This window comes from Salvia splendens, chromosome 1, assembly GCF_004379255.2.
Source record: "Salvia splendens isolate huo1 chromosome 1, SspV2, whole genome shotgun sequence".
NCBI classification, from domain to species: domain Eukaryota; kingdom Viridiplantae; phylum Streptophyta; class Magnoliopsida; order Lamiales; family Lamiaceae; genus Salvia; species Salvia splendens.
The window spans coordinates 3,604,728-3,621,721 of record NC_056032.1 but is presented as its reverse complement, the minus strand read 5'-3'; the positions used below and the strand labels follow the sequence as shown (position 1 = coordinate 3,621,721).

General features: G+C 36.9%; 2 protein-coding genes across 7 annotated transcripts; one reads left to right on the top strand and one right to left on the bottom strand.

The window, feature by feature from the left end:
• The first annotated feature begins 625 nt into the window (after positions 1–625).
• Positions 626–2,069, top strand: LOC121801061 (leucine-rich repeat extensin-like protein 6). The gene has a single exon (XM_042200530.1). The coding sequence runs from the start codon at positions 689–691 to the stop codon at positions 1,850–1,852; it is 1,164 nt and encodes a 387-aa protein (XP_042056464.1). The 5' UTR covers positions 626–688; the 3' UTR covers positions 1,853–2,069.
• Positions 2,070–2,641: 572 nt separating this feature from the next.
• On the bottom strand, positions 2,642–9,771 carry LOC121808809 (protein NETWORKED 1A-like). 6 transcript variants are annotated; one of them, XM_042209395.1, is made up of 5 exons: positions 9,428–9,771; positions 8,612–8,680; positions 8,349–8,518; positions 4,132–8,132; positions 2,642–4,016 (listed from the first exon to the last, which is right to left on the bottom strand). In XM_042209395.1, exons 3-5 carry the CDS (start codon positions 8,449–8,451, stop codon positions 2,832–2,834), a joined length of 5,289 nt encoding a protein of 1,762 aa, XP_042065329.1. In that variant the 5' UTR covers positions 8,452–8,518; positions 8,612–8,680; positions 9,428–9,771; the 3' UTR covers positions 2,642–2,831. The 6 variants fall into 6 exon arrangements, with proteins under 6 accessions (XP_042065329.1, XP_042065339.1, XP_042065320.1 ...); XM_042209405.1 differs by having other exon boundaries at positions 8,616–8,680; XM_042209386.1 differs by having other exon boundaries at positions 9,476–9,771.
• Positions 9,772–16,994: the final 7,223 nt, after the last annotated feature.

The following is a 16,994-nucleotide window of genomic DNA, read 5'->3' as shown; positions in this document are numbered from 1 at the left end:
TTCAAAAAATAAATTTGACAGTGTAACACGTGAGACATAATGTAGGTGTTGGAAGAACATAGTAATAAGATTCCTGCATATACATTTTTGGCTTCTTTGGCATCTAGTGAGAGACCATTGTTAGAACAAGTCGTCCAAAAATTGTTTCGTTTCGATTTTAACGTAATTAAAAAGCTCCAAAATCACAAATCAATTTACTAATTAAGTAACTAATTAATAGCCACCGAAACTAAACATCGTGTTTCTGGTGAAATCATAATCCAATCTTCATCCGATTTTTGCCTTTTCAATATTGCTAACACCCATTATTAATTAAATAATCTACGTAATAACTTCCAAAACAACTATCCCTTCTTTCTCATCACCTTCTGATGAAGTCAAGCATATACTATTTTAATCCACTAGCTACATATTCCCATTAATTATTTCTAAATTAGAAGTAGTACAAAACATTCAATTTGCTAAAAGATGAGCTACTATTACAAAAATCACCAACAACAGATGATTTTAAAAATAGTTAAACCACAATTTCCATCACAAACATACACTACAAATTTTATACTAGGAAACTAAGATATGTTTGATTCATTTGCAAACCTAATTTAATCATCTAATCTTGAACAACACACTACTATATAAACTCCTCACAATCTCAACTCTCCAAAATCATCACAACCAAAAAACAACAATGAAAATCCCATCACCATTACTACTAATCATCCTCACACTAATCCTCTGCATCACTAATCCATCTCACCAACAAAAACCCTACTTCCCAAACCCTAGACTCTCCAATGCCTTGATAGCCCTCCAAGCTTGGAAGCACACCATCACCGATGACCCCAAAAACATCACCGCCACGTGGCACGGCCACGACGTCTGCACCTACACCGGCGTCTACTGCGCCCCCGCCCCCGACGACCCCCACACCACCACCGTCGCCGGCATAGACCTCAACCACGCCCGACTCTCCGGCACACTCCCCGAGGAGCTCGGCCTACTAACCGACCTCGCGCTCTTCCACCTCAACTCCAACCGGTTCACGGGCACCCTCCCCGCCTCCTTCCGCCACCTCCGCCTCCTCTTCGAGCTCGACGTCAGCAACAACTTATTTTCCGGCGACTTTCCGGCGGTCGTCCTCTGCCTCCCGGAGCTCAAATTCCTCGACATCCGGTACAATCAATTCTCCGGCGACGTCCCCGACGACCTATTCGATCTAAAACTCGACGCGCTCTTCATAAACAACAACCGCTTCAAGCTCAATCTGCCTAAAAACCTCGGCAACTCGACGGTTTCCGTCTTGGTTATCGCGAACAACGACATCCGGGGGTGCCTGCCCGCGGGGATTGGGGAGATGGCGGCGACGCTCAACGAGATAATCCTGATGAACGCCGGCCTCCGCGGCTGCTTGCCGGAGGAGATCGGGATGCTGACGAAGCTGACGGTATTCGACGTCAGCGAGAACGACCTTGTCGGGAGCCTGCCGGAGTCGATGGGGAACATGAAGAGCCTCGAGCAGCTCAACGTCGCCGGAAACAGACTATCCGGCCAGATTCCGGCGAGCATCTGCTCGCTGCCGCGCCTCGAGAACTTCACTTACTCCGATAACTACTTCTGCGGCGAGGATCACTCTTGCTTGAAGCTCAAGGATAAAGATGATACCAAAAATTGCATTCCTTATCGACCTAATCAACGCTCTTCACAAGAATGTCATGATTTCTATTCACACCCCGTCGATTGCGGCTCCTTCGGCTGTTCACGGCGTAGTCCTCCGCCACCACCACCGCCGCCACCGCCACCTCCACCGCCGCCGCCGCCACCTCCACCGCCGCCATACCACTATTATCCTTGATCGAGTTGTTAATTTTTTTTACTGTTTTTTATAAATAATTTGACAAGAAAAGAACAATCAATAACGTGATTATTGGAATGTTAAATTGTTAATCATTTGTGACATGTAAGATATGATTGATTTGGTTTAATTGTAATACTCCCTACGTCCAAGATAAGCGAGTCGTATTGCTTTTTGGGATGTCCCGCTATAAGTGAGTCATTTTCTTTAGCAAAAATCATCTCTTACTTTATTCTTTCTCAACTTCTCTACTTTTCTCTCTCTCTCGTATTTTACTCTCTCCACTCTAACTTATTTAAATATAACTCCTTAAATCTCATGCCCAAAAGAAGTGTTTCGCTTATTTGGGACGGAGGGAGTACAAATTTTGTGTTGGTAAGTGATGTTTGCAAGATTACTGGCTTCTGTTTTATTCCATTTCTTTATTAGTGTTTGTTGTGCAGATTATCTACATAATTTAAGAGATCAAGCTTTTCAAAGATTTTCCCTCTAGCAGCCAATTATGAATTCCTTGTAATGAATCAGTCAAGTAGCTAATTTGAATTGTTTTTGTTGCCTTTTACTATTTGAAGGCAAAAATATAATTAGGTCAACTTCAAGAAAATGAGAAGAGAGCTATTGGTGATAAATGATACTTAGACACTAGTTTCACAAATTATCCATTTGATAGCATGTGAATACTAAGTTAGGATGAAGTACTCTTGTAAATATACTTTAAATTTAAGTATAGCTTAATTATTGTTAATTTAATCCAAGGCCATTAAGTTAGAGCCCAAAAAAACACAAAAATGAAACACAATAGACATTCTCCTACTCAACTCACATATAGTATGTGATAGCAGAAGCAGTTTATTCAAAACATTAGACATCATCTACAATAAGGAGATCAGTTCTTCTCCAGCTAATCAAAGAGAAGATAAAATACATGTAGCAAACTTCTATTCAATCCAAAGGGTAAAAAAAAAAGAATAATAAAAAACTAAGGGCTGCTTCCACTCCTACTACTTGAACTTGAAGGCCTAAAACACCCACACAGAGGGCCCTTCTTGCGCCTCCCGCTGTTCCGTCTTCCATTGTAGATGAAGTCTCTCAGGATGATGGTTTTGCTCTTCAGAAACTTGTTCCTAGATTTGTTCTTCTCATCCTCCACCTTCAGCAGGATGTACTGGATTTTCTGAAGCTCGAGCTGCAGCCTTCCGATCCTTTCAGACCCCTTTCGCGCCTGCTCTGTCACCTTCCTTCTCCGAGTCTTGACAGCCTCTTTCTTCTGTGGTGACGCCTTCCCATCCGGGGAAGGGCATTCCTCGATGCTCCTCACAAGCCGGCCGTTCAAATCCACTAGATTCACCACTGTTTCCTCTGCTTCCAGCAGCTGTTCTTGAACTGTTTCAAGATCAACATTCTTGGCCTTCCTATAACCTTTTCTGTTGGTCTCCAGCTTGCCTCTTAGGTTCTGCACTGTCGTCTGAAGGCTCTCGAGTTTCTGGGCATCGGAGGTGAGCCTCTCAAGGACTCTCCTGCCACTCACTTCTCTGTTCAGCTCGCTGCTGCTGCCGCTGCTTCTCGAAACCTCGCGCTTGTCCACGCCCAGCTCTTTCTCCGCATCAGAATCAGTGAAGGGGGGATCAGACATGCGTTTCGCGTTCTCAAAATCATCGTACACTATGTCCTTATCAGTCGTCTTGAACGACCTCCTAAGCGACTCGCCAATTGTTAGGTCTCCTCTTTTCCCCACGGAAGTTTCCCACAGCTCAAGCATCTGATCGTCTACCCTCCCACTGCCTTTCTTGCGGATTGCTTTTAGTGAGGCGCTCGTGACTTGATCAAGTGGAATGTCTTTTATCAGCATTCCATTCTTTGTTTCAGAGGCTTTGGTTTTTATCTTCTGCAGCTTGGGAGTGTTGCTTGTCTCGCTTCCAGGCCCTTTCCTCCGGCTGTGCTCGTGCTTGTCCCTGCCCGAGAAACAACGTGACTTCACCTGCTCCAGCTCACCCGATGTAGATTCTTGCTTGCTTCTGGAAATTGATCTTCTGAGGGCTGCCGGCTTGTTCATCTCTTCCATCAACTTCCCAACCCCATTCACTCTCATCTGCAAGCTCTGTAAGCCAACAAGGGATGAATCTTCAACAACTGTCTCAGAGTCATCTGCAACGAATTCGAGAATCTGAAAGATGCAAATGTATTATTAACAAGCATCAATATTTTTTCACCACAATTTCATAACTATAAAAAAAATAAATGAATTGATCTACTAACGAGAGAGAGAAAGAGTTCGATACCTCTGTCTCGTGTCTACGGGATGCTTTCAGCTTCATCTGAAGAAGTGCATTGTGCTCAAGAAGCATTATATCATCTCTTAGAGCAGCTATAACTGGATAATATGCATATAGTTGTGATTTCAACCCAGTAATTTCATTCTCCATCGAGCTAATCTGACCTTTCATTTGCTCCATCTCAGATGTTTTTGAAGCATTCTCATTCTTAAGTTTCCTGCATACTCCACTAAGCTCCTGCACTTTGTTCTTGAACAGAACTTCATGGATAGAAGAGATCTGAAAGTCAAAATAAAACGCAGTTGCTTCAGCTTCCCAGAGTTCAAACTCGGTGCTCTTCTCCTTGAGATCTGAACACAAAGCCCGTTCTCTAATGGTGTTCTCTTCCATCTGCTCACGGAGTTGGGAAAGCTCGCTCTCAAAGTTCATCTTCATCACCTTTAGGCTCTCCATTTCCTCCCTCTGGGCTGAATTAGCTTCGAACAGCCGGGTGATGTCCTTCTCGAGAGTCTCCTTCATCTGCACTGACTCTTGGACATCAGTCATCAGCTCATCCACCGTTCTGCACAACTGTAGGTTGAAATTTTCAACAGTTTGAAGCTTCGTTTCTGCATCCAGGAGCTTTCCCTCTGTTTGAAGCAAACTATGTTTACCACTTAGAATCTCCTTCTTCATCTCAACATTGTGCTCTCTCATCCCTTGCACCTCTCCTTCCAATTCACGAACAGTATCTTTCAAGAGTTCGTTTTCTGCGTTTTGCAGCTCCAGCTTCTCTACCAATGCAGACATCTTTCTTTCAAGGCCACAATTGATATCATGCTGTCTATTCAGATCACTGAGAAGTAACTTTACTTGTGAAGCCTTCTCATGAACAAAGCTCCTAAAAACAACTGATTCATTAGCTGTTGCTAGGCATTCAAGTAGAGCAGCATTGCTATGCTGATCTACCTTATATTTCTCCTCCTTTAGATCAGAAAACTTGTTAAGTAAGTTTGTATTATCTCGATTCACTTGCAAGTACGCCTCCTCTAAAGCATCATATGATTTATGCAAATCAGCTTGTTTAATAATAAGACTCTCCAATTCAGCTTCAAGCATAGCAGCATGCTGGCGGCTCTCACTTACATCGGATTTTAATATCGCGTTCAGCTCTTGGAGTTTGTCCTTTTCAGTTGTCGCCATAGCGCCCATTGTTTTGAACTCTTGTTGCAATGTCTTCCTCTGCAACTCAAATTCCATCCCCTTGGACTCCAACTGCTCGAGGAGAGTCAGGAGAACCGAGTTCTCGACCAAGAGCAGCTCCTTTTCATTCTCATGGCTCAAGATGGAACATTTCATATCTTCGATAGCTCCTAGAATATGGAGGACAGCACCCTCAATCTTTTCCTCGGGGTGACAGTCAGAGTCAGCTTCAAGAGCCCTGAACACCTGGTATATGTTCAATCTCAGCCTCTCGATTTCATCCAACAAGACTTCAGCTTCCGCTTGTTGCTCGAGGCTCTCATTCTCCAGCTCCGAGATCAATTTCTCAGCCAATTTGGACGCCTCATCATGTTTCTGACACTCAATGATGATGGAGCAATTCTTCTCTTCCATGTCTTTCATGAATTTGTGCAAGATAGATATCTCAAACTGAGCTTTTAGTGATTTCTCGAGTTCCTCCTCGTATTCCTTCTTCTTCCAGCCATTTTCTTGCTTCAGGAAACGAATTTGGTCTTCAAGTCCGGCCAATCTGGTATTGCTCTGGAGCTGGGAGGAACTTCGTCCTTGCTTCTCCATAAGCAATGAAATTTTGAATTCTTCGACTTGACAATGCACTGCCTCCTTTTCTCTCTCAAGGCTCACACACTTGTCTTCCAGCCCCGTATATCTTTTCTCCAAGGTTTCCAGTCTACTCTCGACGTTAGCCAACCTACTCGCCAAGCTACTCCTTTCCTCCAAAAGATGTGATCTTTCATTCTTAAGCAAATCACACATCTCTTCCAATCCCTTGGATTTCTCCCTCAAACCTTCGAGTTCTACTCTTGCATTGCAGAGGGTATTCTCAAGGACTGCGTTTCTCTCCAATAGGTTGTGCATATTATCCGTCATAGCCTTCAACTGAGACAGAAGAGAAGCTTTCTCAGACACAAATGTGGCATTTTCTCCTTGGAGAAACCAGGAAGATTCTTGCAATGCTTTAACCGTGTCTTGTGAGCTCTCCAGCTCACTCTGCAAGCGCGAGAGGGAGCTTTCTAGGACCACCTTTTTATCCAGAAGTTCTTGCATGCCCTTCAGCTTATCCGACAGGATTTGTCTCTCGTCGCTTGCCTCTTCATTTATCTCTCTCAGCATTGAGTTCTCATTCTGCAAGCTCTTTATTGAACTCACCACACACTTCTGGCTCAGACCTGCTGCTTCAACTTGTTCGATTAAAGCCTGGTATCTCCTATTCAGCCCCTCAACTTCCTCTTCCAGGCGCGTTATCTCCTGCTTGAGAGAATTACTTAGGACAGTGTGGCGTGAAACTTCCTTCTCAAGCCTCTCCTTGATCTCCCTCAAGGTAAGGATTTCCTTCTGCATATTCTCCATCGAATATGATTTTGCTTCACTCAGGCTTTGATTTTCTTCCCGAACCTGACAAATCTCTACTTCAAGTCTCAGTTTCCTTGCTTCCAAGTCCTTGAGAGTGCAAAGCACGTTCTCCAGCTCCTGCCTCAGAGCTCTCTGATCATCTCGAGATTGAGAATGCAGGTCCTGAAGAGTGGCCTCAACACTTGCACGACGTATGTGTTCATCTTGCAAACATGTTTGGAGGTTCTCCAACTCCTCCTGCTTACGGGATAGCTCTTCATCCTTGGCAGCAATCTTCTTTTCCAGTTTCTCTGCCTCAGTTTGCAGTGAAAGATTTGACATCTCCAACAGGATAGACTTGTCTTCAGCAGTCCTAAGCTTCAGATTTCTGATCAAAACATCATTGTTGAGGCGCTTGACTTCCTCTTTCGCACTCACCAAGTCCTTCTTGAGCTTGGAAATCGTCTCTAAGCAGCTTTTGTAGCGCAGTGCAGAATCTTCTTTCTCCTTGTTGAGATCTGCAAGGGACCGCTGAAGCTCAGAGACTTGGTTTTCTGCTGTCTCAGCTTGTTTCTTGAGCAGTCGAGCCTCGTTCTCAAGAATGGTGATCAGATTCTCAAGAATCGATATCTTTTCCAGGCATTGTTTATAATCTTCTTTGCTTTCACGCTCTAATCTAGAGATTTTGTCTCCCAGTTCCCTGCGATTCTCTTCCAAATTTGTTATCTTTTCTAAGTACATCTGGTGTTTAATGAGTCCAGCATTCTTCTCGACCTCTAACTGAACAAGAGCTTCCTTCAGCGTCTGGACTTCTATCTCAGCTCTGCTAGCTCTCTCATTGAGCTCGACAGAGTCATCCTTGGCATTGTTTAGCTCCCTCTCGGCACTGGATAGCTCTGCCAGACACTGTTGATACTGGACGAGAACACTCTCCTTTTCAGCTTGGATATCAGCAAGGGCCCGTCTCAAGTTCTCAACTTCACTCTCAGCTTCTCCAGCTCTTCCAGTCTCCTTCGCAACAACGTCTTTGAGATGTTGATTCTCATTTGAAAGTTTCTGCACTTGATCATTGAAAGTTGTGCTTTGCTCAATATATTTAAAATCTTCTTCATCTCCCATTTGTTGATCCTCTTTAATCCCATGCATGTCGTCCGTGCCAAACAATGCACGGACTATTCTTGTTTCAGGTGTGCCAGGAGGTTTTGAAGGGGAATCTTCGATCAGATCGACAGGTACTTGGTCAGGAAATGCCTTTGCTAGGGTCCGATGGGCATGGCGCAGCTCCCCTGTCGCGTGATTGTACCTTTCAGCCAGTGCACGATACGCCCTGTAGAATTCCTCAACTAGCTTCATCAACTCAGGCCGTTTTTTGTAGTACATTTCGGCCCTTCTTGCAAACGAGTCTGCATCCTCTTCGAGTAGCTTGATCATAAATTTGACTTTGGAATCAATATCTGATACATCATGAAACATAGATCAGTAGATACACAAGAGAAGAAAAACAGCTACCAAAACCATCATTTCAGTGAAGATGTATATCACATTGCTACTATATAGGGAAAATGATCTCCATTTCACGTGCAGATATAGAAACTTACATGAAAACATACACAAATGCTGTAATCTTGAATACTAAAATTATTCACAAACATGCATAACAAAAAATGTACCTGTTAGATTGTCTTGGAGCCATTTAGAGTTCTTAGGGCTGTTGTGGCTATCCCACCACCAAGAATATAACCGCCTCGATTCTGAACGTGATAAGGCTGCCATAACTGCAGCAGAGAGCAAGTAATGCTCTAGTTTAGCCTCAAAAAATCTGCTCGTTGTATGTTAGACTCTGCAATCCCAAAAATGACTTATTGTAAAAAACCAAAATTTTCGTATAACATCCAAGATGCATAATTTTAACGAGCAAGGGGATCTGGATTACCTACTTGATCAGGAACTGGTAAATGAAGTTCACTATAGTGACCAATAAGCAAAATTTGTGGAAGAAATCCTGAGCCAAAGAATTAAATATGACAAATTTTAGACCTCACATGCATAAAGCAAACTACAGGTGTAGACTTCATTCATATAAAGATCAAATAAAGCAAAATAATTTACAACCCACTCGTTGATCTTCCCACAACCAGTGAATCAGAAATTGATCATAAATTTTAGTAGAAAAGATAATATACCTAATAACACCAATAACTTCAAACCACTTCCTCAGGAACAAATGCCAAAACACAACTGAGAATTCCATAATAGAAGTGAAGTTCTTAATAGCAAAAACATTCTAAGAAATCCTATGCAGAACCAAGGGCTGCAAATTTGGATGTTTCATCCACAAAAATATGCTTTTGGAGCACAAAAAACAACCGATATCCATGAACAAGCAATGAAGCTACAAAGATAAAGTGCAATGAAAAGAAGCAGTTGATCACAGAAGGAAAATATGCAATTTTAGAAACAAAATATGTTGAACTCAAAACTCAATTTGAGGAAATGTTTTGACAAAGAAAATGGCTTTTTCATGGCAATGAGCTTCATCGTTACTGTAAACAGACACAAGTCATCCCTGACAACACAGATCAACAACTTCCTGAACTAAGACACATGATTTATTACCGTAACAAAACTAACACAAAGCATTTAACTAAAAAACAAAAAATCAGAGCATCCAATCAAATGGGTACAGTATCAAGCCATTCATGAAAATGGGACTCTCAGAAAACTCCAAGATTGAATCTTTTGAACTAACCTTGATCCGAAATAAAACAAAGATCAAATTTTTATAACCAAAACTCACAAAATTAAGAAACTTGAACAGCAGCTGTTGTCACGACAATCACACCCCAGCCGCAAGATTTCACATTCACCCCATTGCTTTCTTCTCTCTCTATCTCTCACACCAACTTCTGCAACTTTATTCTCTCTCTCTGCCTCTCCTTTCTCTCACTTTATCTTTGAAGGATCATTAGCATTATCAGTCTTTGGTTTTTTGTCAGTGTGAAGGAGTTCTGTAAAGGACGGTGGTGATAAAACTTTTTAAGCCTATCACTTGCTACTATAAAGCTTTACATACAGATACCGTGTATCTACACATTAAAAACAATCCGAAAAATTAGCAATAATATGATTTTGATAACGGATATATTTATGGAGTATTACTTCCCTTTTTAACTATATAACCAAATGGTTTTTAAGCAGTATGTAATTCTTGGAAGATAAAACAATTTGAACTAGTCAAAAAACAATTACCAATGCGTCGGTTAGTAATAGACCTTTGAATTGGGTTATTCATGTTGCGTTGATTTATATAATTACCGATATTGTGGGAAAAATGCAATAATGTGCATTGATTCAATTTAATCACAACCTTGTTTCTTTATATAGAAGTAGTAAATTATACTAAGTTAATAACGATATGAAGATGATTCAATTAAATCAGCACTGATTCTAGCAAAAATTCCTTAAAAAGTGTTGTTGATAAATCAATATAAATGTAACTATTCCAAACAGTGGCACACCGAATTTAAAAAAAATAAAGAATTTTATATCCGTTTAGAATTTTATATTATTGAAAAGATCTATTACTAAGAGGGAAAAGGACGCATAATATACAAAAAGTCTCTTTTAAGACAAAATTCCTTATTTTTGTTCTTTTTTCTTCCGTGTAAAAAGTAATGATATTGATAGTTAAACAAACTGAAAATAAAATATTAGTTTTTATTTAGAAAGAAAATTGTAGTAGTATCACTTTTTAGGGGGAAATTGCATCACTCTTTTATAAGTTTATATTTCTGCTGGAAATTTCTGAAAAATAAAACAATTCCATCGCCTTATTATAATCGCATTGGTCTGAAATTTATTAAGAAATAGTACTACTATGTAGAGGTAACTAATTGATTCCAAATGGTAGTTATCTACCCAAAACAATTTCAACATGTAATTAGATTATACGATAAGTATTGAATATGAAATATTAGGCCAAATTATGTAGGTTTCACAAAAATATGGAACTAATTGTTTATTTCAACGGGCATGAACAATTTTTTTTTATATACGTACTTTATGTCTTTGTGTAAGTTTTAGGCAATTTATAGTACATTTAAATGAGTTGATCACGTGATTTTAGATGTATACTACTACAATATATTCTAGTTCTAGACTTCTAGTACTATAATATAATTAAGATTTAATTTGAACAAGTCCGTAATTCTAATTGAATAAATCTGAATCTAATTAACGTAAATTGCAACATATACTATATTATACAGTACTATTATAATTATTTGAGAGATGAATTTTTTTTGGTCGCATGTAATATCACTAGCTATCCACCTATTTGCCGACTAATGTATAAAAAGGAGAACAGAAGAGAAAAAGGAAATGAAACCAGTAGAGACTAGAGATTGAATAAAAGGCCACAAAAGTAGATGAGTTGGTTAATTATACGTAACATTAATTGTAAATAAATTAGCATAGACTTAGGTATGAATTTTGGGCACCAAAAATTAAATAAGGAGGCAATGGACCGCCATATCTTTAAAACTAATTAATAATTATACAGTTGCGAACAAGGCAAAAAGAGCACCACCCAAGATGGAAAAAGTCTCAATTTATTGAACCCTCAATTTATTAACTAAGCTACAAAATTTGATGATTCATATTGGCCAATATTAATCATCAGACTAGTTGATGAGTCAAAATTTGTTAAATGGGTCAAATAGCGCGAAATAAATTGTGTGTTTTAGACATTCCAGCTCCAGATTTTATTACATCAAACGGAGATTCTTTATCAATAATTGATTTTGTGCGAGCTTGGAAGTTATGAAATCAAATTATATTCTGACAAACTATATATATCCCATATCACTATCGGATTTGGATCCTCTACTGCACCTAATAAAATAATTTTTTAATAATAAAAAAAAAAATATTTTTTTAATGTGTTGTGAGGTGCACAGCATGCACCGTAGAGGATCCAAATCCTCATATCACTATCTTTTCATGTGTTTGAAAGTCGATTTATATATTCTGACAAACTTACCCATACTACGATGTATTGCAATGCTTTCAATATACACTTTACACTATCATTTATTAATTTTTTAAGATGATGTGATTGATGAACTATAATGATAAGCTAGAGATGAATGATCATAAGCTAAGTAAGTTATAGTCATACTAATTCTTAACCAGACTAATCAATATACGTCAATGGCGGATTACGGGAGCGAGAGGGGCGATCGCCCCCCTCTGTGCGACTGGTTTCTCCTTATCTGGATGTTAAATTGGTACGTTTGTTCCATCAGTTTGCCTCCGACATCACTCTAAAGATCGAAAATAATAGTCATGTTCGTCCTAAACCAAGCTAGTGGAGTAATATATACTTGTTCTGCCTCCTTCATTTCCAAATTCTGGATCGGCCACTAATATACAATCTTATGCTTTGATGGCAATCTTTCATGGGTGATTAATATTTGGAGTTGAGATGTCTAATTAGTGCCTGTCGAACTGGAAATTAGCATACTACTATTAATTTTGAGTGGACTTAAATTATAATATAATCAAACATTAATCCTCTCTAGCTAGCAGATTCACATTATACTTCTTCTTCTCACAAGAATATATATTCTTAATTGAACACGCGTTTTACTGCACAATTGATAGAGTAAGAAAGATATAGCAAGAAAAAGTAATTGAAGTATTGTTAATGAAGAATATGTCTCACGTAATTAGAGAGAAAATTTTTTCCAAAATTAAAAAATGTATATTCTTGTAGGACGGACTAAAAGAAAATAGTCCTTACTCTTATAGAATAGATGAAGTAATATAATCAATCATTAATCCTCTCTACGGATGTACATGCATCCTAAAGGGGGCAAATGCCCCACCTAAAAAAAAATCATTTGTGCTATTTTGATCATTATTTTTAAATTTTTTTTTGAAATACCTTTATAAATGCCACTTCTAAAATCCTTAAAATGTCTTTGTACAGAATTTTGCCCCACCTATATAGAATTTCTAGCTCCATCCCTGCTCTCTAGCTAGTTCTTTTAAGAGTAAAGGCCAAAATTGGTCCTGAACATATAGCCATTTTACGATTTTGGTCCTAAACATTATCTTTTGGATTTTTTGGTCCTGCACATATGGACATTTGATCATTTTGGTCCTCCGTCAATATTTCCGTTAAAAACTAACGGTCAACATTATCTTTTGGATTTTTTGGTCCTGCACATATGGACATTTGATCATTTTGGTCCTGCACATATGGAATTTTGATCATTTTGGTCCTCCGTCAACATTTTCGTTAAAAACTAACGGTCAACGACCGATTTTTTACTAAAACAATGGGTTGGGTCGGGTCGTGTTTGGGTCGGGTTTGGGTTATACGTTAAGAAAAAAATAATATTTTCTTAAAATCTAAGCATAATATTTTCGTTAAAATCTAAGCATAATATTCTTAAAAAATTAATTAATATTTTTTAATTAATAAAATTAAAGTATAGTATTTTTTAATTAATTTTTTCATGAATTTGAAGAAAATATTATGCTTAGATTTTATTAAAAATAATTTTTTAATTATTTAATTTTATTATATAGATTTAATATTAATATACTTTAATTTTATTATTTTGATTAAAAAATGATTATTTTAATTTGGTAATATTTTATTTTATTGTGTAATATCATGTTTAAATCGTATAATAACATCATGTTTTAGTCGTTATAATATTTTTAATCAACAAAAATAACTAAAAATTAAAGTTTTATAATTTTTTAATTAATAAAAAATAATTATTTTTTTTCTTAACGTGTAACCCAAACCCGACCCAAACACGACCCGACCCAACCCATTGTTTTAGTCAAAAATCGGTCGTTGACCGTTAGTTTTTAACGAAAATGTTGACAGAGGACCAAAATGATCAAAATTCCATATGTGCAGGACCAAAATGATCAAATATCCATATGTGCAGGACCAAAAAATCCAAAAGATAATGTTGACCGTTAGTTTTTAACGAAAATGTTGACGGGGGACCAAAATGATCAAATTTCCATATGTGCAAGACCAAAATGATCAAATGTCCATATGTGCAGGACCAAAAAATCCAAAAGATAATGTTTAGGACCAAAATCGTAAAATGGCTATATGTTTAGGACCAATTTTGGCCTTTACTCTTCTTTTAAATCACCTTTTTCATAAAATAAATTGAAGAACATGGCCGGAAATCTGACCTTCTGCCCTCTCATTAAAGCTTCACGTTCTCTTCTTACGCCTTCTGTTTTTCTATGAAAAGAAATTTATCAAACTAATAAAGAAGCTCATTAAATTAGCTAGCGAGCTGGAAATATCTTCCATACTATAAAGAACAAATAAAAAACATCTAAATTTATTACTATTATCTATCTATAAGAATTTTATTTGGTTTCTTCCTCAACATTCTTATTCAAAATAGTGGAAATCTTTTATTGTAAATTTATTACTATTATCTATCTATATTCTACTGCATTAGAATAAAATATCACATGTAATCTACCATAACACGTAATATAAAATTGGTGTACTAAAATTTAGAATAAAATATTATATTTTCTCTATCCTATAAAAATAATTATTTTTTTATTTTAGTCCGTCCCATAAAAATAGTATTTTTTCTATTTTTTGTAAATCTTTTCTTTCTTAAAAGGTGAGTAATATTATCAACTAACAATATTGCAATCACTTTTTCTTTTTACATTTTTCTTATTTTACCACTTTCGCTTTCGAATTAAAATATGTACCGCTCCAAAATTCTTATTTTTTGTGAGACGGAGGGAGTATATATAAATCCCTAAATAAGAGGAATCATCGCAAGTATACTTTAATTATGATTCTTTCATGTATTGAGTTTTTAAGTTTAATTGATATGAACATTCATCATCTATATGTCCAGTATATATGCTTAACCCATAGGAATAGCCATAATTATGTATAAATAAAAGGAGGGTGGTGATATAATGAAAACCATATATTTAATACAAATTTAAAACTTTAATCTTAGTCACCAATTATTGATCAACGCTTATTATGTTTCCATATTAAAATTTCAATAACTTCTATGAATCTATCAACAGAGGGTATATTAGACACTTTCATAATACGGTGAATCATTTAATTATAAAATAATTGAGTAATCTCGATTTCGTCGTTCTCTCTCCTTCCACTATCCACGCTAATTAAACCGTTTCAATTACTCCCCCTCATTCCAACATTTTATCCTTTCGTCGTTCTCTCTTCTTTTCGTAAAAAAAATTGCTTGAAGTTTGCGTTGATTCTTTGTTGGGGTTGAATTTTGTGTTGAAATCGTGTTGATTCTATGTTGATTCTAAAATCTGTGTTAATTTTATGAAGATTTTTTGTTGAATTTGTGTTGAATCGACCGTGTTGCTTTTTTGTTAAATTCTGAAATCTGTGTTGATTTTTTGCGCTGAAATTCCGTTCATTCTTTTGTTCTGCTGATGTTGAATATTTTGTTGAAATCGTATTGATTCTAAAATATGTGTTGTTTTTTGTAGTTTTTTTGTTGAATTTGTGTTGAATCGATCATGTTGCTTTTTTGTTGAATTCTGAAATATGTGTTGATTTTTTGCGCTGAAATTTCGTTGATTCTTTTGTTCAGTTGTTGGTGATTTTTTGCGTTGAAATTGCGTTGGTTCTTTTGTTCTGCTGATGTTGAATATTTTGTTGAAATCGTATTGATTCTATGTTGATTCTAAAATCTATGTTGATTTTTGTAGATTTTTTGTTGAATTTGTGTCCATTGTTTTAATCGTGCTGAATCACTTCTGGAATGATTGAGGCCGATACACAAAGCAACCAAATATCAACAGAGAATTAAAAAAATGGACTCGCACAACAGCTATATATACATATATATCGATATAGAATCAACAAAAATTTCAATAGAATTGCAACGTAGAATCAACCGTAGCTTACAAATGACAACATAGGATCAGCCATGTGATACGACATATCAACAAAAATTCCAATAATTTCAACACAGGTTCAACGGAAAAATAAACACAATCTGAATAACAAATTGTATTCGCAATCGACTCAACATACGGACATCTACATCCTAAGAATCTGAAAGTCACAAACTTGGAAATGAAAGATCTTTAAAATATGGAAATCACGAATCGCGAATGCGTTAATCTTCAACGTATGGAAATTATGAATCACGAATGTGTCAATCTTCGACATATGGAAAATACGAATCTGGAAATGAAAAATCAAAAATCTTTTGCGGCATTAAGATTAACCTATAATTCTCATTACCCTAAAATTACCTTTATCAGCGTTAGAACCCTCCATATAATAAAAAATTGTGGTGACACAGAATACGCCGGAATTGATTTTATGAAATATGAGATTCAGTCGGATAATATTACGCTGGTGACGATACAGTCATAAAATAAATTCTTGAATACACCAGCAAAGAAACCAATTTAAGTCTTCAGAATAAAGTTTTGATGTCAATTACAGTGGTGATCCTTTTGAAGATGTGAATTTTTTCGGTTTTGGAAGGTGGGAGAGAAATTAGGAACGCAAGAACCGTTCAGAAACTTAACTTACAAAAATACCTTCTGTTGAGAAAATACATGCTCTTGTTGAGATGGAAATTCTACGCACTATTAACCACAGATCTATTATAATTAATGGCTAAAATTAAAGTTTTGAGTTTGTATTACATATATGGTTTGCATTTGATCACGTCCCAATAAAAGGATGTAAAATTATTAAGTAATACCAATTCGCATGACCTAAATGTCACTAAAATTGAATTTGCTTTGATCTTCTCTTCTTGTTTAGGCGTGCTATATCATATGGAGTCTATTGTAATCAAATTTATTTATTTTTATTTGAGAGAACATTTTTTTGCCGCAAACTTTGCCAATGTATCAATTTTGATCGGTAACATTTGAAAATATCTTCTGAGATCCATTAACTTCGATGCAATAATGTTTGAACTATCTTGTGAGATCCGTTAAATTTTGGCTCAAATTTTACGAACCAAAATTGATACATCGGCAAAATTCGTGGACAAAAAAAAAATATTCCCTCTTCTATTTTATTTCATTTATCAAACGAGGCAAGCAAATCTGCTACATTTTGCTCGGATAATATTATGGCGATCGACATCAAATTAATTAAAGCAGTAGAAACTTATGGTGTGCACATGCTCATGAATATGCACTCTGGCTTTGTAAATATATCCACGGCCCACCACTTATATCATGTGGATGATTCAGAACAATTTATTTATCCGAATTATTCATAT